The sequence below is a fragment of the Dermacentor albipictus genome, chromosome 5 (genome assembly GCF_038994185.2).
Source record: "Dermacentor albipictus isolate Rhodes 1998 colony chromosome 5, USDA_Dalb.pri_finalv2, whole genome shotgun sequence".
NCBI classification, from domain to species: domain Eukaryota; kingdom Metazoa; phylum Arthropoda; class Arachnida; order Ixodida; family Ixodidae; genus Dermacentor; species Dermacentor albipictus.
The window spans coordinates 94485440-94506866 of NC_091825.1; the positions used below are offsets into that span (position 1 = coordinate 94485440).

Below are 21427 nucleotides of genomic sequence, written 5' to 3' on the forward strand. Positions count from 1 at the left end.
GCATGTTCTTGCCCTTTCATCACACTGTTTTTGACAGGCAAGTGGGCGATCTTATGCTATTTCAGTTAAGCAGTACTACTGCTTAGTACATACTTTTTGCAAGCTCGGTTTAACAAGGTTTCACTGTAATACTTAGCAGGCACGTTTGTTACTGTGCATTGTATGCATGACTCTTGTCAGCACAATATAGCCAGACCTGGCTAGGGGCCCGTTAAGGAAAGCCTCGCCTTGGTGAAGTGGTGGCTGTGCTGCTTGGTTATGACGAGTCCTGAATGCTTTTGCACCTGTCCTTCTTTCGCACTTTGTCCTTAGGTGGTGGCGCATGAGGCATGGCAGAACTACCTGATGCGCAACAACTCTATAATCGTGGACATCTTTCACGGACTGCTCAAGTCTACGCTGGTGTGCCCAGACTGCCACAAGCTGTCAGTGACGTTTGACCCCTTCTGCTACCTGTCCTTGCCCCTGCCTTACAAGAAGGAGAAGCCGCTTGAGCTGATCCTCATTCGGGCAGACCCCTTTGAAAAACCTATCAAGGTAGGGGACCTTCTGGTGGGAGCTGGAAGGTTTTTGGCATATTTGGCGTAGAGGTTGCATTCCTTAGCACAGCTCCTTTTAGGCATATGTTTCCTTTGCATAGTCTTCAGTAGCTTGATGCAAACAGGAGGAATGCCATTCATCATCTTTTTAATAAAGCATTGTCTACCAAATTGTAGATTTTCTTTGTTGCATCTAGTAATCCGTAATGCAGATGAACCTCATTGTAGCGAGCACAGATATAACAAAGTAAATCTTGGCCATGCTTTACTTTAGTGAGTATATTGTACTACTTAAATGAAACTGAAAATGCAAGATCTGAGATTATTATTGACAGCAGAGCAAGTACAGTCGCTGACAGATTGTTGAGACACCGATTTATTCAGAGATGCTTGATTATTTGGACAGCTTTGTGGCACCACCGCAGGCTCCATAGACTTGAGGTATAAGAACAACCAAAATTTTGGGCAGCTTATAGCGCATGGTGTGATAATTCAGACTACGTTTGCACTACTGTATAGCTATATTTTCATTTTGATACATCTTCAGCCATCTCGCTCACGTCTCCTCGAAACCGAAGTTATTGAAGCCTAGTCGATCTAGTACTCGTCAGTCATGCCCAAACTGCAGTACAATATGTACAAGCCACTAAGTTGTAAAGGCCACCACTACTATGAATTTTTGTAATGTCTTTAAAGGCTGCATTTGCGATTTGCGTGATTTGGTGTGCGAGTTCCCTTCTGCTCTTACCAGCCACATTTCATGGCCAGCTGATGCCATTAATAATGCAGGTGGAGTGTCGCTCTCGCCACTGAGGAAGCGTGAAAAACGTAAAAGGAAGAGTAACATAAAAGGCATTGCTAGAAAAGCGTGAGTACAGGCAATTTAGGCCAAGGGCAAGTGTATGTGCACATAGTAATGCGTTGACAAACTTGGGCCGTATTCTGAAATTACTTTCAAAGGTACTTTCAATTTCGTGATATTTCACGTGACTAGCACGTCACTAATTTCCTGGCTAATCCAGTATTTTTCACTCGATCGGGTGCTTTGACGGTCCCCATTGAGTCTGAATTATCTCTTGGTGACTGTGTTTGTGTTAGCGCGCAGCTCAGCATTTACGCTAAAGCAAGGTGTGAGAGTGGGCTAGTTAGTATTCCATGATGTAACCAGCGCAAAAGGGGACACAGAACACAAGAAAGGCAACAAGGACAAAGGCCGACTTCCAACTGGCGTTTATTACAAAAATGCATGAATATATAACCTCATACACTCGATCACAACCAGATATAAATGTGCAAGTAACAGTACAAAGCAACAGGAATGCCGAGGACTGCCTTAGGCCGTGGTGCACTCTTGTTGATTTGGTGCTCACGAAATGCACATCAAATGCACATGAAATATGATTTGCTCAAAGACGCCGTCGCTGGCGTTGCGATTTGGACTCCCCCTTGTGCCACCCGATCTCATCTGCCTCATATGTCTCTGAGCACTGGGAACTGTCAGAATTAGCCAAAGTACGATCATCTATGTCCGAATCGACAAGTTTCGTGCCATAGGTTTGTGTACAACTTTGACGGTACCAGATGGTGCGACCAAATTAACCGAATTTATTAATTAATGGGGGCCAAATTAACGAGGTTTTACTGTACGCATAATTATGATGGGAGCACAGTATCAGTTCAAATTAACGAGATTCCACTGTATTATCATTAAGAATGATTTTAGTGTGGTGGGTGGAATTCATTTTCTTGTTGCAGGAATTAATTTCACTCCTGACCTTGCTTTGATCCCCTTGCAGATAAAGGTGACCGTTTCAAAAATGAGCACCATCCAGGATGTGTGCAACTCCATATCTCGGTTGATGGACATCCCAGCCGACAGGGTCAGTAGCGACTACTACTGTGCGCTTTTTCAACTACCAGTCTTGCTTAATTAGAACTGCTGATCCCACCATAACTTAAAGCAAAAGGCATTTGCAATGCCTAACCGTTTATTTTTTTTTAAACTTAGTTGTGCATGCAGTGAACAACGTGACCACATACGTATCTGCAAAGATGCAACTGGCTGCATGCACACTTGACAATGTTTACAGGCATGGTTACAGGGCAGATTGAACTTGACAAGGAGTCTGGAACAGCAAAACATGAGCGCTTTGTGTTCCTGTGATGTATTTGCTGCCTGCAACCACACTCAAATGTTCCGGATGCTTTTGCAGTCTCATTCTGGTTCACTTAGTTCGCTATTCCGAGTGTGCTCAGAGTCGGCGTTTTGGAGCTCGGCATGAAAGCCGCACTGCTGTATCAAGTTGACTTTCGCAAGTAACTTTTGTGTTTGTGCACAGTGTATTTAGCTGAAGGAATGCACAGAGAAAATGAAGTACAAAGAGGGACGCCTTTGACTAATGTCAGCACATGCATAGTGTAATTCCCTACGAGCAGACTCTTGTGCAGTCGTGGTTGATGCATCCGAGGGAGGGAGGCATTTTTGTTGAAAACTGTGGATGTTTCGAATTATGTCAATAGAATCGTGTGCTGACTTTTATCTACCTTCTTTCTCAGTGCCCTTTTTCAGGAGAGTGAGGTGCTTTTGTCATAATAGTATCATTGCTGGCTGTCGGGATGTTGCTTCTTATGGTTTTTTTTAATAATATGTGAACTTAAAAATTGTTTTGTGCCTCTTCATGGACAGCCATTTTGTTTGTCACCCTCGAGCTAAATTTAGCTGATGGCGTGCTTTTTCAGAGTTTCTCAGTCATGCCAGTTCTGATGCTGTGATTTCAACTCCAGGCATGCTTGTGACGGAGGGGGGGATGATTGTTGCCTCACCTGTGATTGATAAGATGGAATTCATTGTCATTATGAAAGGCATTAAAAGGTTCTTAAAATATCCACTTCAACTAAAAAAAAGAAATGATTGAAAAATATGTTCGTCTGGATTTGCATTTAGATTGCTTGCCAACATGCCGCACTGGCTTAGTGGCAATGGTGTTGTACTGCTGAGTGCGAAGTCACCGGTTCCTTTCCCTGTTGTGGTGGGCGTATTCTGATGGGGATGGAATTCAAACAGGCACATATACCGTCCTTTTGCGTGCACATTAAAGGGCCACAGATTAGAGACTTTTAGCTCAGCAGGTTTACGTTTCGCTCCGCTCACGGTCTCCACCGTTGCGCCAGCGGAGCGGCTCGCGAAAAAAGAATTTTAGCCCGGCGGATCACTTGCCCGCTCGAGCGGGGTAAAGAGCGGAGCGCTCTGCTGCCCCACCTAGTGGTGTGAATAGGAGTTACTGAGGAATGAATTTGAATTACGCTTGCTTTTATAATGCAAGAAATGTTGAATAAAGATATATTACATGTTCTCAGTACATTATTTGTTAATAATGTACTGAGTACTAATGTACGGGTCAGCGCCGCAGTCGCCGTCGTCGCTGTAGAACTGCCGGCGTTCATGTTCGCGGCTGCCATCTTGCATTTCCCATACACGCCTGCGCGCGCTTACGCACGCTCGCGCGCTGCGTATACCCTCCGCTGGGGAGTGCTTTCCAGCGGGCGTAAACGCTGCTCCGTAAAACCGCTGGCCACCTCAGCGTTGTGCGCAGTCGCGTCTCCGCTCGCCCGCTCCGCTCTGCTGGCCGTAAACCCGCTGGGCTAAAACTCTCTATTATCAAAAAATAATCTAGAGCCCCCTTCCCCACTGCAGCATCCTTCATAGTCCCTCCCGTTTGAAACTTCGAGACATTAAACCCCACAATTTAACATTGTGTACCGAGATCATTTGTTGTCAAGCTCAAAAAGCATTTTGAAGCACGAGGCCTTTGGGAAGTTTTGCAACTGGTGTGTTATGGAAGATCCCTGGTCCATTTCGTCAAAAGTTCACATCATTTTTGAAATGGCGACTTGGCAAGCTTAAGACGCCCTCTGCCTTACCGCATGGAAGCATCTTGCAATTGCTTCTGTGATGTTCAAGGAGGGTACATCAAATGATTCAGGCCAGCCTCATCCCAAGGCACTGCACGTGCTCAAAAGCAGTGTCTTGCAGACGGCGTGCGCCACAAAGACCATTAGCCATTCTGCTTATCCTGGCTCCCTGCCTTCTGCCAAATACTGATTGCTGTAAAAAAAAAAAAAAAACTGAGAATCGCTCGACACGCTGAAATGAAATGGTACGAAATGGAAAGTAAAACTTCAGCATGTTCTGTAGATATGAAATTGCCACCTGCAACCAAGGAGTTTCGCGAGACCAATCTCTTGCTTCGTTAAAAGATACTGGCTTTGGCTAAATGAAGCATCGCAGGGATTTTTTCGACCTGTTACCTAAGATATTGCAAACTTTTCAGCTAAAAGAACAAATGGACCTGGTCTAACTATACAGTAGCTGCTGCTCCAATAAAATCCGGATGTGTTTGCATACTTTTCTGGAGCTGCAACATTTCCCCAAGCCATTGCTGTTATGGTCTGGCATTGCTGCAATATTTTACTCTTTTCCATGCTTTCGGGTCTGTATGTATCTGCAGATGTTACCGTATTTACTCGCATAATGATCGCACTTTTTTGTCAGAAAAAATTGACGCAAATTCAGGGGTGCGATCATTACGCGGGTTAAATTTCCCGCAAAAAAATTTTTTTTTTTTCGTCCCGCGTTTGCTGCGGGATGTGGGTGCGGGACACCAAAACAAAAATGGCGGCCGGCGGAGCATGCCGAACGCGCCGAACGCGATCTTTTTTTTCTTCTAGTGAGTACATTACGTGCATTAAAACAGTTTCTTCCGTGTCAGTGATGAATAATATCGTTAATATTGGCAAGTTTGTGGCACTAACGTAGCCATGTCCACTTTGAGGGGACAGAAACAGATGGGCGCGCTTAGCTGCCAGTGACAGAAACCCATGGCCGGCGTGCTGCGGAAACTGCGGCATCTGTTTTCACTGCTGTCCTAACACGGCACGTTTCCGCTAAGGGTGGGCGAATATCTTAGCTGTGTTACAAGCGTCGGCGTATGAATAGGGTACACTTTTAACGTATCAGTGTAAACGTGACTACTATCATTGCCGCGCGCGATTTGTTGCGTGCTCACGAGTGCAGATGAAAAGAATCGAAAGGCGCCTTTTTTGTTGTTGTTGACTGCAACCATTATAAAGCCTACCCATAATAAAGGCAAGTTTGGTTGTACCTCTTTTTGCCACGGAAGTGCGGAAAGTGATGAAAGTAATGAAATGAGGCATATACTTAAGCATGTTTGGTGTGTGCAGACAAGTCCGCGTAGCATTCGACAGGTGGTAAGCGCGATCATTATTAGCTAGACTTGGCACACGACATATCGCTGCGGCAAGCTCAGGGTGCGATCATTACACGGGAAATAAAAAAAATCGAATTTTGACGACAAAATTCAGGGGTGCGATCATTACGCGAGTGCGATCATTATGCGAGTAAATACGGTATATGCTTTCATGCATTGCAGCTCGTGGTGACGGAAGTTCACAAACACCGGTTTCTCAGGGTGCTGACACACTCTGATCAGGTGGACACTCTCGAACGGAGTGACGTGTTTGTGTAAGTGCCCACCTTTCTTCGTCTGACCAATTTGTGACAGAATTTGTCATGCCTGCTTTGTCTTTTGTGGTTGGCATAATAGTGTTGTCCTCCTTTCTCTCTCTTTTTTTTTCATTCCTATGGGCAGGTATGAGATGCCGCAGCCATTGGATAACTCCACATTGTTTTTGCCTGTCTATATGCGGGAAAAAAGGTGGGTGAGCAGTTTCTCTTGTTTCTCTTATTTCATTGTCTTGGTAACTCCTTCGTGCAGGGAAGTTGTTTTAAAAAAAATTTATAATAGGAAGGGAAGAAATTGTAAGAAGGCAGTATTGACTTCTAAAAAAAAATGTTGGCAGTCACTTTAGCATACGCTGAAGGGGATGAAGGTGAAAGCCTGCGCGCTCACAAAACATTCATTACAGTCGGCGTCACCCTTGTGTAGAGCGTGGGAACAGCGGCCTCCAGGGTGCGCCTGATGCAGCCAGATGTCTAATGCTCGCTGCTGGGGCCGACACGTAACGGGAGCTGCTGGGCATGCTTGGGCCAAGCAACTACCGTTAGACGCCGCTGGCTGGCTCCTGAGCACCCTGGAGGCTGCCGTTTCCATACTGTACACAAGGGTGACGCCAACTGCACATGACGTAACATTTTGATTCGAATGCATTGTTACTTCCTAGTACAGTGGAATCTCATTGATACGATCTATACGCAACCAGAAAATAACATGGGATCCGAAAATCGTGTTATCCAAAGGCAAGCTCTAAAAAATATGGAAATAGGGGTAGTCAGTGACAAACTCAATAGCAAAGGTCCACTTGGTGTCTTGCGACAGTGCTCTGCATAACACGTTATGCGGAACAGCATCACTCAACGCCACGCGAACCGCAGCCAACACACTTTTATTCAGCAGTGATGAAATAGCTTGTCAGTTTGCCACTGAACTTTATTTTTTTCATTGTCTATAAAAGTTCTTTTGGGAGTTAAAAAAGAAGCCACTGTTTCCCCAGTCAACTGATCAGCAGCATTTTACCGCTGGATGGATCTTCATTCGGTTACATTTGGTGAAATCTGTTGCAAAAGCTTTCCCCAGTCTTTTTTTATTTCCTATCATAATTAAATCTGTTCTGCAAAGCGGTGAAGAGACAGAACTTAAGTGAGAAAACAAAACATGACACTAGATTAGATTAGACATCAAACATTTGCTGTACTGGTTTCTCAAAAGTTTTTCTTATTCTCTGTTGTCTTAATGCAACTACATTCGATTGCATCCGCTGAAGTCTTCTGTGGTGGTTCCAGCTCGCAGTGCGATACCAACAGCCGGGCAGTGCCAAGCTGCCACCTGTTCAGCTACCCGTTCTTCGTGTCTGTGCCTGCCAAGGACTGCACCTACGACATGCTCTACGAGCGCATCCTCAAGTGCCTCGTGTGAGTGCTGATGACCCTTTGTTTTTTGGGCCAGCCGTCCTCAGTGAATCCTGCTTGCACACAGTGCAAAAAAGCTGGTTGAGGGAAAGAGAAAGGCAAAAAGGGTTCCTGCGAATACTTTGCGAGCAGTGATAGCATTTATCAAGCAGTGATAGCATTTATCAAGCAGTGATAGCATTTGTCGAGCAGTGATAGCATTTGTCGAGCAGTGATAGCATTTGTCGAGCAGTGATAGCATTTGTCGAGCAGTGATAGCATTTGTCGAGCAGTGATAGCATTTGTCGAGCAGTGATAGCATTTGTCGAGCAGTGATAGCATTTGTCGAGCAGTGATAGCATTTGTCGAGCAGTGATAGCATTTGTCGAGCAGTGATAGCATTTGTCGAGCAGTGATAGCATTTGTCGAGCAGTGATAGCATTTGTCGAGCAGTGATAGCATTTGAAGAACTCGAATTAGCCTAGACCTGAGAAGGGAACGGAAGAAACTGGTACATAAGAAGCCGATTAATGAGTTAGCGGTAAGAAGGAAAATAGAGGAATTCCAGATCAAGCTACAGAACAGGTATTCGGCTTTAACTCAGGAAGAGGACATTAGTGTTGAAGCAATGAACGACAGTCTTGTGGGCATCATTAAGGAGTGTGCAATGGAAGTCGGTGGTAACTCCGTTAGGCAGGATACCAGCAAACTATCGCAGGAGACGAAAGATCTGATCAAAAAACGCCAATGTATGAAAGCATCTAACCCTACAGCTAGAATAGAACTGGCAGAACTTTCGAAGTTAATCAACAAGCGTAAGACAGCTGACATAAGGAAGTATAACATGGATAGAATTGAACATGCTCTCAGGAACGGAGGAAGCCTAAAAACAGTGAAGAAGAAACTAGGAATTGGCAAGAATCAGATGTATGCGTTAAGAGACAAAGCCGGCAATATCATTACTAATATGGATGAGATAGTTCAAGTGGCTGAGGAGTTCTATAGAGGTTTATACAGTACCAGTGGCACCCACGACGATAATGGAAGAAAAAATAGTCTAGAGGAATTCGAAATCCCAAAGGTAACGCCGGAAAAAGTAAAGAAAGCCTTGGGAGATATGCAAAGCGGGAAGGCAGCTGGGGAGGATCAGGTAACAGCAGATTTGTTGAAGGATGGTGGACAGATTGTTCTAGAGAAACTGGCCACCCTGTATACGCAATGCCTCATGACCTCGAGCGTACCGAAATCTTGGAAGAACGCTAACATAATCCTAATCCATAAGAAAGGGGACGCCAAAGACCTGAAAAATTATAGACCGATCAGCTTATTGTCCGTCGCCTACAAACTATTTACTAAGGTAATCGCAAATAGAATCAGGAGCACCTTAGACTTCTGTCAAGCAAAGCACCAGGCAGGATTCCGTAAAGGCTACTCAACAATAGATCATATTCACACTATCAATCAGGTGATAGAGAAATGTGCGGAATATAACCAACCCTTATATATAGCTTTCATTGATTACGAGAAAGCGTTTGATTCTGTCGAAACCTCAGCAGTCATGGAGGCATTACGGAATCAGGGTGTAGACCAGCCATATGTAAAAATACTGGAAGATATCTATAGCGGCTCCACAGCCACTGTAGTTCTCCATAAAGCAAGCAACAAAATCCCAATAAAGAAAGGCGTCAGGCAGGGAGATGCGATTTCTCCAATGCTATTCACAGCGTGATTACAGGAGGTATTCAGAGACCTGGATTGGGAAGAATTCGGGATAAAAGTTAATGGAGAATACCTTAGTAACTTGCGATTCGCTGATGATATTGCCTTGCTTAGTAACTCAGGGGACCAATTGCAATGCATGCTCACTGACCTGGAGAGGCAAAGCAGAAGAGTTGGCCTAAAAATTAATCTGCAGAAAACTAAAGTAATGCTTAACAATCTCGGGAGAGAACAGCAATTTACAATAGGCAGTGAGGCCCTGGAAGTCGTAAGGGAATACATCTACTTAGGGCAGATAGTGACGGCGGATCCGGATCATGAGACGGAAATAATCAGAAGAATAAGAATGGGCTGGGGTGCGTTTGGCAGGCATTCCCAGATCATGAACAGCAGGTTGCCATTATCCCTCAAGAGAAAAGTATATAATAGCTGTGTCTTACCAGTACTCACGTATACGGGGCAGAAACCTGGAGGCTTTACGAAAAGGGTTCTGCTCAAATTGAGGACGACGCAACGAGCTATGGAAAGAAGAATGACAGGTGTAATGTTAAGGGATAAGAAAAGAGCCGATTGGGTGAGGGAACAAACGCGAGTTAATGACATCTTAGTTGAAATCAAGAAAAAGAAATGGGCATGGGCAGGACATGTAATGAGGAGGGAAGATAACCGATGGTCATTAAGGGTTACGGACTGGATCCCAAGGGAAGGGAAGCGTAGCAGGGGGCGGCAGAAAGTTAGGTGGGCGGATGAGATTAAGAAGTTTGGAGGCACGGCATGGCCACAATTAGTACATGACCGGGGTTGTTGGAGAAGTATGGGAGAGGCCTTTGCCCTGCAGTGGGCGTAACCAGGCTGCTGCTGCTGCTGCTGATAGCATTTGTCGAGCAGTGATAGCATTTGTCGAGCAGTGATAGCATTTGTCGAGCAGTGATAGCATTTGTCGAGCAGTGATAGCATTTGTCGAGCAGTGATAGCATTTGTCGAGCAGTGATAGCATTTGTCGAGCAGTGATAGCATTTGTCGAGCAGTGATAGCATTTGTCGAGCAGTGATAGCATTTGTCGAGCAGTGATAGCATTTGTCGAGCAGTGATAGCATTTGTCGAGCAGTGATAGCATTTGTCGAGCAGTGATAGCATTTGTCGAGCAGTGATAGCATTTGTCGAGCAGTGATAGCATTTGTCGAGCAGTGATAGCATTTGTCGAGCAGTGATAGCATTTGTCGAGCAGTGATAGCATTTGTCGAGCAGTGATAGCATTTGTCGAGCAGTGATAGCATTTGTCGAGCAGTGATAGCATTTGTCGAGCAGTGATAGCATTTGTCGAGCAGTGATAGCATTTGTCGAGCAGTGATAGCATTTGTCGAGCAGTGATAGCATTTGTCGAGCAGTGATAGCATTTGTCGAGCAGTGATAGCATTTGTCGAGCAGTGATAGCATTTGTCGAGCAGTGATAGCATTTGTCGAGCAGTGATAGCATTTTTCGAGCAGTGATAGCATTTTTCGAGCAGTGATAGCATGAAATCAAATGCCATGCTCTGAGGCTTGTCCAAATCAACTGCTGCGATGCCATGTATCACCGAATTGATAAGGGTTTCCTGCCACAGAATGACGCCTACATCTGCTGGATCTTGAAAGCTAGTCCAAATTATTTGATTTTCTCAACTAGTGACAGGGTAAAATTGATGAGGATTTGCTCTATTGCGTCATAGATTACAGAGCAAAAGCAAGAACTGGTGCACCGAATGGTTTTCACAACTCAAATGCCTCTTTGCTTTTCAATGCAGCGCCATGTAGCTGGCATGGCACAAAAGTAAAACGGACCAGCTTGCCTTCTATAACCAGTAATTGGCTTGCATATTTCTGAGATGTTCTCGAAATGCGGGTTATGCCATGTTGGAATTTTGAGCGAAATCAGCAGCCCTGTGAGTCTATCAACTGTGGCAAGGTAGTGAATTTGGCAAGTCTGGCTGTGTCCAGCATAATACTCCTGACCAGCACTTAAAGTATGCGTGTTGTGCAGATGATAGTACCTGTATATCAATCAAGTTTGTATGTTCTTGCATATTGTGTTCTGAATGGATGGTCCAATTGCCATCAGGACCAGCCCTGTTGTTGCTAGCACCCCTCTAGCTTACTGTATGGAAGCAGTCATGCATTCCCTTCCGTGCAATTATAAGGAGGGCATATAAAACGACTAAGGCCGGCCTCATCCCAAGGCACTAACCTCACTCCTGGTGTGTCTTGCAGAAGGCTTGCGCCACAGAGTAGCAAGGCTTGCACTAGAAAGAGCCTTGCTAACTGGTGCTGTTACTCTTGTAAATTTTGTTTGATTTCAATTTGGCATAGATGCCTGCCAAATGTTGTTGCTCAGCTATAACACGTTTAAAGGCATACCGCATTTAATCAATTCAAACGCCCCCTCGATTGTAACGCATGCGTTTTTCGTGACAAAAAAACTTGCACCTCATGCTTTCATACAGAAATAATACTTTTTCTCGTTTGGAAAAGCAGGTTTACTTCCAATGTACTAAAGTTGTAATGAACAAAAAAGCGTTTCGCCCGAAAGGTGAAGCATCGATTGAGATAGCAAATTGGTAGAGAACTATACGAAGTAAGGACAGTACTTTTATCGGCTGCATAAACTTGTAGACACTTGCTTTTTAACTAAATTAACGAGCGTGTTGACATGCACGCAGAAGCAAACGTGAAAATATCTCATACGATGACCGTGGAAACTCGCTATCAATATGTTGGAGTGAAGAGGTACGGTAGCAGGAGCTAGCAAATTGACCTTCATGCTGCCTCTCGCTTAAACGCGAACACAGCATGGTGCTCTTAGATGCATAGAATCTGTCCTCATAGCAGATCACTTCCAAGATGGGGCCATGCAATCGGTCGCACCATGCACAGCAGCTACCGGGGTGGAATGCCTCTCCTCCTGTTTCCGCCAGTCCCACACGCAATTTTCAGGAATTCCAGAAGCGTAGACTGTTGAGCCAGTTGGTGCATCATCTAGTGTCGTTAAGCGTAAATATGGGGTGGAAGAAATGGAGTGGACAGGACAGCGTCTGTCCTGTCCACTCTGTTTCTTCCCGCCTGTATTTCTGCTTAACGACACTTCAGGAACTTCAAGCCTGTGATGCGGCTTGATGTCCATCCTTTTCTGCACATGTGCTGACGGCGTCATGATGAACTCAGCATGTCTTTGCAGTTGCTAGTTCCATGATGATCGAGCAAACACAGAAAACAGAAACACAAACGGTGGACTAATCTAAGCACGTGTTACTGCAGCACATGGAGGAAACTACGGCAGTTAGGCTCGGAAGCATGTATGAGGCGGCCATATTGAAATGCTGATGGCGACATGGTAACGCAGATTTAGGGTCGTACTCGATTCTAATGTGCAAGCCTTTTTTGGCCCCGTTTTATCGGAAAAAATATGCGCGTTAGATTCGAGCAAACACGGTAATTTGATTTAATAATGAGATGGGCTGTGCTGCTATGCTCTTTCTTGGCTTCCTTTTTGGCCTATGCTCTCGTGATGAAACTTATGCATCGCAAGGGCATCACCAGCAGCCAGTCTCCTGGCTGCTGGTGGACTTAGCCTTTGTGGGCACAGCATAGGGAACACCAACATAAGAGACTCCTAAGAACTGAAACATTAGTCATAGCCAGGCACCCTACTGGAACAGAACTAACAAAATGAGGCAAAATATATTGAAACATGAGCTATAGTGGGGTATCTAGACACCACAGAATTAACAAAGGATAGTAAAGTGTTTGAGCACTAGATACAGTGTGCAGAAGTATTTCAGAAACCCATGGAAGAAATGTTCTGCTGTAATATTGGGAGTCATGGCCCACCCGTTTTGTAATTTGCCCCCCAAAGGTGAAGGTATCATGGTGTCTAGGTAAAAAAAGTTTGTGATCAAATATTGTATAGAACTACATACAACCAGTAGTTGAGACGCTTTATAAATATTTTCCCGTAACACTCTAGAAAGCTCTTGAAAGAAAAAAAAAAGGAGGGTAGCAATAGAAAATTAAAGCAGTGAGCAGAAAATTAAAGCAGTCAGCAGGCAGGAAAAGAACAAGTCCCACTGATGATAACTTCAATGCAGGATTTTTGTAGCATTAAGCAATCTTTTGATTGGGTGAAGACTCTGGATGATATGGTATGGAGATGAGATGTAGAGTATATATGGAGATGTAGGGTCTGTATAATTATTTTTTCTCTAGTTTTACATTTCGCGGCAGTGCCTTTTATGAAACGTTACTGAGGGTGAACTCTTGCACCTATAGAGTTCCCTTTAAAAAATTAAAGAATCCTAAATATTAGCAAGCATAGGCATAATCTTACAGATATGCCTAGACTTGGTCCTTTTGGCTTCACATAATTTTTTGACTTTGCACAAATTGGCCATCTTCAACAAAATGTATTGTGTTCTAAGTGCAACTATTTGCTACAATTTCTTGTACGTACAGATACTTGCTGTTTTCATGATTGCTAGGAAATATAGAAAGATGATGTGGAATAAATAATGTTACAGGAATATCTGATGCTACATGCACGAATACTGGACCAATCCATGTTTTCCACCCATAATTCGTATGGTAACTGAAGTATTGCAGCGTCAAATTTTCTTCTAGTAACTTTTGTAAGACACTATGCTGGCGCTCATTTTGCCTTTCCCAAACCTTCACCCCTTTTCCTATCACCCAATTTCTGAGCTTGAAGTCGCACGTTTGATTCACGCCACGGCGGCCGCATTTGGGTGGGCGCAGAATGCAAAAATGCTCATGTGCCGTGCATTGGTTACACGTTAAAGAACCCCAGGTGGTTAAAAATTAAGTTGAAGTCCTCCACTACGGCATGCCTCATAATTAGAGTCATGGTTCTGGTGCATGAAAACCTCAGAATTAAATTCTGCTTTCTATCGCCTCCTCCTTCGCCTTTTTCCCAGGAGGTACGTGACACCCCCAAAACCAGGTGACAAGTGGTGCGAGAGCGAAAGTATGGAGGAGCAGAATGGAGGTGAGTTTTTTGCACATTGCCACTGGCTCTGAGTAAGGAGGCATCTGTTACTCTCGCAATGGGCTTCATGGTCCATGTTGTTCAAAGTATGCTGGAACAGTACAACTGAATAAGAACAAGAAAGCAAATGCTCGCCACAGGACAAGTGCTTGTCCTCTTGCGCATGTTTTATTCTTCGTCGCTGTTTCAACTTACTTTGAAGATGAACCAACTGCTGTACTATATACACCATTCTATAATGCACCTTCAATTGTAACATGCACTCGATTTTACGACCAGAAGTAAAAAGTGCAATGCCTTTGATGATGACACACCGAGAAATTGTAAATACAACGCCCTTGGTTGTTCACGCACCATTTTTTCATGGTGAAATAAAGAATGATGGTGAAAAGCTGTTTCCTCCGAGCTGCAGTGAGTGGGCGTCGCTCACTGTCGCTTTCGGGAGCCTCCTTATCCCTATCAACAGCCCAAATGATCTCGTCTTCAGTGTCTTCTATGGCATTTGATATACCATATTTCTTTACTCCTTGCACAGATCATGGCAGACTAGCTAAAGCCTCTAGAATATACAGTATAACCTCATTGGTACGTTCCCATTAAGTACGTTTTCCCGGTGCCAACAATCTCAATCGAGAAGACAGAAAGTGACCCAGTAGAGCTCAGCCCATTTTTTGCTGGTTTATATGTTCCCACAAAACAAGATATTTTGGCACCGTTCAGTGAGTCTCCAAACTGCGATCGTATGATATGTTTTCCGGCTGCTAGGCCCCATGTAAACCATAAGATGCGAGAGGTGCATGCGATCGAGAAAAGTATATAGCTGCCTGCCGTGGCAGCTTCAGTCTAATACTCGCCCGCCCGCCTCGTGTGAAAACGCCACTGCACACTCAGTTTCTAATTTCAGTACCAGCAAATCTCCTCCAGGGTCGTTGCACGTGGCATTCACAGCTATCACTGCCAATCCTATTGCGATGAGCATCTTCGCCTGTCTGTTTCACCGTTCGTGGTGCCATCGGAAGCATAGTGCACGCTTTTAATAGGTGATAGCCAAAATGTGCCTTCGGCCGCAAGATCGCGCGCACATCGGGCCTTATCTTGTTTACATGCAATCGATAACGGTATGTAGCCCACCTGTCTCGCGTGAAAACGACGGCATGCCCAGTTTCTTATTTCAGTACCAGCAAATCTCCACCAGGGTCGTCGCATGCCACCATTCACAGCGATCGCCGCCAAGCCTATTGCAATAAGCATCTTCACCTATCTGTTTTACACCACGTGGTTCATAGTGCCATGGGTAACATGCTGCATGCTTTTAGTAGGCAATAATCCAAACGCGCCGCCGTTCCCTGCTGCAGGTGGCACGACGTGGGCATCATGTTTTGCTTCGGTAGCATTCAGCGTTGCCCACCAGCTCGATTTCATTTCGGTTTCCTGTCTCCACCTTAACCCTTTGAGGGTAGATTTTTTTCGCCATATGCGACCGCCCAGGGTAGATTTTTTTTAATTCCGATTCGTCTTGTGGACTTATTTCGTAAAAAATTTACATAGTTTTTCTAGGGTGACTGTAAAGGGAGAAAAAAAATATTTTGCGTTGCTATATATGCACTCTTCATTAATTAATAATAACAATAAAAAAAGGAAATAAACCTATGAGAATTAAAAATTTGACACATCTTTATGCACATAGTTCAAGGCTTTGAAAATCCACACATGAGAATATTTCGCAAGCCTCAAATGTTCCTGCTCTTACACTAATACGTACGTCCATAGCGTAATCGAACTGCGTAGTTGTGCGCACTCAAGAAAACTGGTTGTGTGCCTATAAAAAAAATCAACACGTGTGACAAACTTCCGCTAATCTTCATCTTATCGCCACCAGCTAGGGCAATTAGTTTTCGCGAGTCCTAAAAAAAAAAAAGAAAAGAAACGGAAACGCATGCACGGCGGCATCCTTCCTATGCAAACCCCTGTGAGCGCTAAACGAGCTAGAAACAAGCAGTCGCCCTTTGAGCGATTAGGAATGAGATAGCCATCAGTTTCGCAAGCGCAAAAAGCCGAAACCGCCCGCAAAACAAAATTCAAACGGCCGCAAGCACGCGCGCACACCAATGTGCAAGCGGTGGTATGTAGGCGCAGAGGAGCAAACTATCACTAAACCAAACCATGCAACGAAAACCGAGAGAGGGAGGCGCTCGAAAAATATTCCTTGTATCTCCACATAGTGGCAGCACATGACAGAAAAGAAAAAGTTAGGAAATTGGCGTGCTTTTTAAACGTACAGACGGCGCAGTAAATATAAGGCATCGACCAATTTTGGACTTGTTCGCGGCGCCGTATATTTATGTCATTGACTGTCAAAGGGTTAAAACGCCACGCAATATGAAAACAAATAAACACCTCTCGGGTCGCTGAAGCACCACCAGCTTGACACGTGTGTGTGCCTTGTGCCGCAATGATCCGCACGGCGCTTTCAATCAGCAGCCCTGTGAGTCTATCAACTGTGGCAAGGTAGTGAATTTGACAAGTCTGCCTGTGCCCAGGATAATGCTCCTGACCAGCACTTAAAAGTATGTGTGTAGTGCAGATGATAGTACCTGTATGTCAAATTTGTATGTTCTTGCATATTGTGTTCTGAATGGGTGGTCCAATTGCCATCAGGACCAGCCCTGTTGTTGCTAGCACCCCTCTAGCTTACTGTATGGAAGTGGTCATGATTCCCTTCCGTGCAATTATAAGGAGGGCATATGAAATGACTCAGGCCGGCCTCATCCCAAGGCACTAACCTCACTCCTGGTGTGTCTTGCAGAAGGCTTGTGCCACAGAGAAACTTCTTGGCATGTGTTTAACTCCCTAGTATCTTCATCTGTCAGCTGTGTTCTGTTTGCGCATGAAGTCATCATCATTCGATGAGCTTCCTGTGATTTCTGTCACATCACCTGCTCCTTCGTTATGTTATTAGAATTTGAACCTCTTTGGCATTTCTGCCCATTTCTGTGGCTGACCCCGCTTGCTCGTGCTGCTACCAGTTGGCCATCATTGCCCTCTGTTTCCATGCTCGTTAGAGAACATTAGACTGTCAAAATTATTCTGGAACACTCCACTGCCTTATCTCTTGGATCTCGCTTTAGAATGCAGATGCAGTCAGTAAATCAATCAACTCTGCTATGATCTAAGTGTCACTCTCCCCTTCTTTTAGCACTTTGTCAGTCCTCAGTGCTGTCTTGGCAGAGCATAAAGTTTAACTTAAATACAAGTCCTCCACTGGACACGTAGTTTCGTATGTTATATTTCAGAGTCTTGCAAACGCCGGAAAGATATTAGGGGATCAAACAAGAAGAAGATGAAGTCGGTCCCTAGTAAGCATTGGCACAAAGCTTGAATAGATGATGTAGCTAAGGAAGTGCCACACATTTGTGAGGAGAGGATTTAATCTCTGAGCACCTTCATACAGAACAGAGCTTTCTGTAAAGGCTTGCATGTGTAGTGTGACATTGATAGTACAGTCGAATCTTGATAATTCGAACTGGAAGGAGCCCAAAAACTTGTTCGAATTAAAAAAAGCTAATTGAATAGAGGACTCGCATAAAGTGGCACATGTGCACTGAGCTAACACGAGTGGGAAGGTTTAGAGGATTTATTCACACGTGTTTACAAAAACACAGTCAGTTATTAATCGTATCGGGGCTCATACTGTGATAGGAGACGGTGGGTGCACGTGTGTATAATTCAAGGAAACATACCACATCCCTCGACTATTGCCCCTTGGAACTTTTGGTATGCTTCGCTGTGTAAGACTGCTGTATTGGGGCGAAGTTAACTTTTGGGAACCAGCATTATGCAACACACCATGCTTTCCATACTCTGAAGCCGTTGGCGAGGATTACTAAGGCGAAGTCGGCACCATTGCTAACAGCAGTGACTTGTTTCAATGAAAAACACGGCACCGAACAGCAAGAAGCTTGGTAGCACACGCAGAAGTAGCTAGGCCTAGCGTTGCAGTGGTGTGGCTACGGCTGCCAGAGGATCTGTATGCGAGAGCGCCAGCTCGAAGCGGCACGATAATCAAAATGGCGGTGGTGGTGGCTTCGATTAATGCCATTTCGGACCTGCGGTCATGGCAAAAAGTCCGGAAAATTGGATGGCAAAGGCCCTTTGCATCCGAAATTTTAGACGTTCCTATACACCTGTCACATGGGCACCCGTGAACACCGTTGATGTGAAACTCCATAACGGAGATTTTCAACAATGGAGTTGTGGCCATGCTACACGGCCCTATGTGAGCTTTCGACAGGCGCCGCATGGGACAGAAATGGCACTGCTGCACATACTTGCTGCTGCGTGCAACTGCTCACATACACAGTAGCCATTAAAGGTAGTTTAAAGGTAAAAATCACAGCGAGAAAGTTTTCTTTATGTTACTGCAAGATTAGTTTTCCAAGCATAGTGAAGTTGAAAGCGATGGTGGCTACACTGCGCTCTCGCTTTCGTGTGTGGGCAGCGTGGGTCACGTTCGACTGGTGCGCTTCGAGTTAATTCAATGCTGTGTAATTGTGTGTGTGCTCGCAGTGAGCTCAACTGCTTCCAGATGAGTGACAAAACTGATAAACAAACGAAATGACGGAACATTTCCGCATACAGCATGGTGACGCATTGGTGTAGAGTGTACAGGCACTATGTTGTTAAAAACAAATTAAAAACTCAAATTACGTGGAAACTCCAATCAAGGCAAAAAAAAAAAAACACTATCATTTGTAAGTGAGCCAGTTGTGACGACGTTACGTTATTAGCATGGTTTTCTTCGCAGCTGTAGCTACCCGGGAACAAGTGTACTCCATCCAGCCGTAATGGTCATTGCCGAACTCCCTTTGGCAAAATCTCCATCTAACGTCCTTGGCACAATTGAGGCCATGTGACATGGAGCGCAACTATGTTGATGTAACGACGAAGGAGTTAAATGGAGTTCGTGGGTGCCCGTGTGACAGGGGCACAATTGACTCTATGGGGTGCAGTGCCGCGAAGACGTCCGAATTATTGGGCATGTCCGAAAACTTGGGGATCTGGAAAATCGGTCATTTACTGTACAGTACACCCGCCACCGACAAGTGATGTGCTCTTGCACACGCCTGCACACAAATTTCTGGCACATTTTTTTTTCCCCCTGTTTTCCGCTTGGGGCATTGAGGGGTCTCTCCTAAGCTCTTCCTCTATGGTGGGGTCAGAGGAATGCTGGTCGAAGGCACCACCGCATGATTTGGCACGTTGTTGAGAGCATTGTCGGAGCTAAGTATGTTCGAATTAGCCATCGCAAATGTTTGCGCGTTCAAATTACTGGGTGTTTTTGCCCATTGGAATAGACATAACTTTGACGAGACTTAGCAGCATCAGTTTGAATAAACCAAAAGTTAGAATTAAGCGGTGTGCGAATTAATTAGATTCGACTGTATTTGATACATGTTGCAGCTACTTGTGGCATTCTTCAAGGATATATAGTTTTTATGCCTGTCATGCAGTTCTGGATCTGGGAAATGGAATGCCCCCTTTTTATCATTTTCTGCTGTTGTCAGGTCCTGAAAACTTGTCAGTTTTACTTCTCTAAGACTACCATTAGATATCGCTGAAAGAATGTCGAAAAGTGTCGAAGGAATGTCATACAGGAGTGTCGAAAAACTTCTCGACTTATAGATGACTGCTTAAAACTGCATTTGTATAATGTGCGTAGCCTACAACACCAGTTTTTTGGCTGGGTAGTGCTAAACCAGACAGCAGCATGAAACATCAAGAAAGCACAAGGCTGCACAAGCTTTGCAGAAGTAGAAGGTGGGTCCAGTGCTTGTGCCATCACTCTCTGAACAACTTGCCCGCCTGTTAAATGAAGCGAGTGTTGCAGCTAGCTATTTTTTTCTCAAGAAACAACTTTTGTATTGATCGTGGAGCTTTTACTATAAAGTATGTGTGAATAGGACAGACCCATTTTCTCAGTTCTGAGTGCTCCATCTGTTTTCTTACATAACACAACAGTTTTCTCTTTAATGGACCCCATTACTGCCTGTGGTAATCTGCCTGTAGCCTTTGCTGTGTCATACAGTTGACTTTTTGTTACTTGGACCCATGCGGGACCGCAAGATTTGGTCGAATTGTCCAAAAGGTTGAATAAATGGTAGACTAATGAATTAATTCATCTTTTTCGTTGCTTAAAATAGTGTCTTTTTGATTCTTGCTCTTAAAGCATGACTCAACCAGCACGCAGTGAAGAGCACCGACACGTTTTAATGCTGCCGCAACGCGACACGACACAAAACTAGCGGAAACTAATGGCTTCATGGGCAGAAGGAGCATTGGCTACTAAAAAATAAATAAAACAGACTCATGCCTAGGGAAGCAGCAGCGCGCCGTCTGCTGAAGTTATTGTTTTCAAACTTTTGGTAACCAGTGCATGCATAGGGGGGGGGGGGGCATTGCAGAGGTTTAATTAAACGATGCAGCATGCTCTCGCATTCAAACTAAGCAAGTTTTCCTTCCATAGAAATGAACGGTTTCTCACTGGGACTTTCCACCGTGTTTGAATTAAGCGAAAAATCTGAAACCGAGGTCGAACGAACGAGAGTCGATGATATAAAATGTTTGCCTTAATGTGTTGCCTGCCTACTTAATGCTTGACAAGTGCAGTTTTGTCCCTCTCTCAGCCATTGGTGTGTGGCTTTCACAGTGCCAGTTTTGACTGCCTTTCCTCCGGTGCCCCATGTCCCTCTTCTCCCTCTCTCTCTTCATGCATACGGCATCCCTTGGGGGTGGGGAACGCAGAGGTTCAGAACGGAGAAGACGAGCTGTTTGCCGACGTGGATGAGGAGATGGCCAGCGAGACGACTGCTGCTGAGCCGCCACCCAAGGAATGCCCGAACAAGAAGCGGCGCCTGTTCACGCTGCACTGCATCAACGAGAACAGCTCGCTCAACCTGGCCACCCTGGTGGACAACGGCCAGCCCCTGCAGCTGGCACCACGTACTTACCTGGGGGCCGACTGGCTGCCCAAGGTGCGCGCCCACTACTTCGACGAGACCAAAGCGGACGTGAGTGTCTTCTTGCTCAACTAAAAGTTGGAAACGTTTTACAAATATGTTTTGTAATCAGATTGTGGACAATTAGTAATGTGACTTGAAGTGGTATTCATCCATGCAGTAACAAAAGCAACCGTTCACAAAACCAAAGATG

General features: G+C 44.8%; 1 protein-coding gene across 7 annotated transcripts in view; it reads left to right on the plus strand.

Moving 5' to 3' along the window:
• LOC139059956 (ubiquitin carboxyl-terminal hydrolase 15-like) overlaps positions 1-21427 on the plus strand; it is a 67123-nt gene that overhangs the window by 26638 nt on the left and 19058 nt on the right. For 6 of the 7 annotated variants that reach the window (XM_070538610.1, XM_070538609.1, XM_070538611.1 and 3 more), the window contains 8 exons: positions 313-537; positions 2336-2419; positions 5990-6081; positions 6209-6274; positions 7360-7488; positions 14148-14218; positions 17512-17574; positions 21020-21285. In XM_070538610.1, coding sequence (XP_070394711.1) covers positions 313-537; positions 2336-2419; positions 5990-6081; positions 6209-6274; positions 7360-7488; positions 14148-14218; positions 17512-17574; positions 21020-21285 — 996 coding nt within the window. The remainder of the gene's footprint in view (positions 1-312; positions 538-2335; positions 2420-5989; positions 6082-6208; positions 6275-7359; positions 7489-14147; positions 14219-17511; positions 17575-21019; positions 21286-21427) is intronic. The other variant, XM_070538612.1, reaches the window with a different exon arrangement.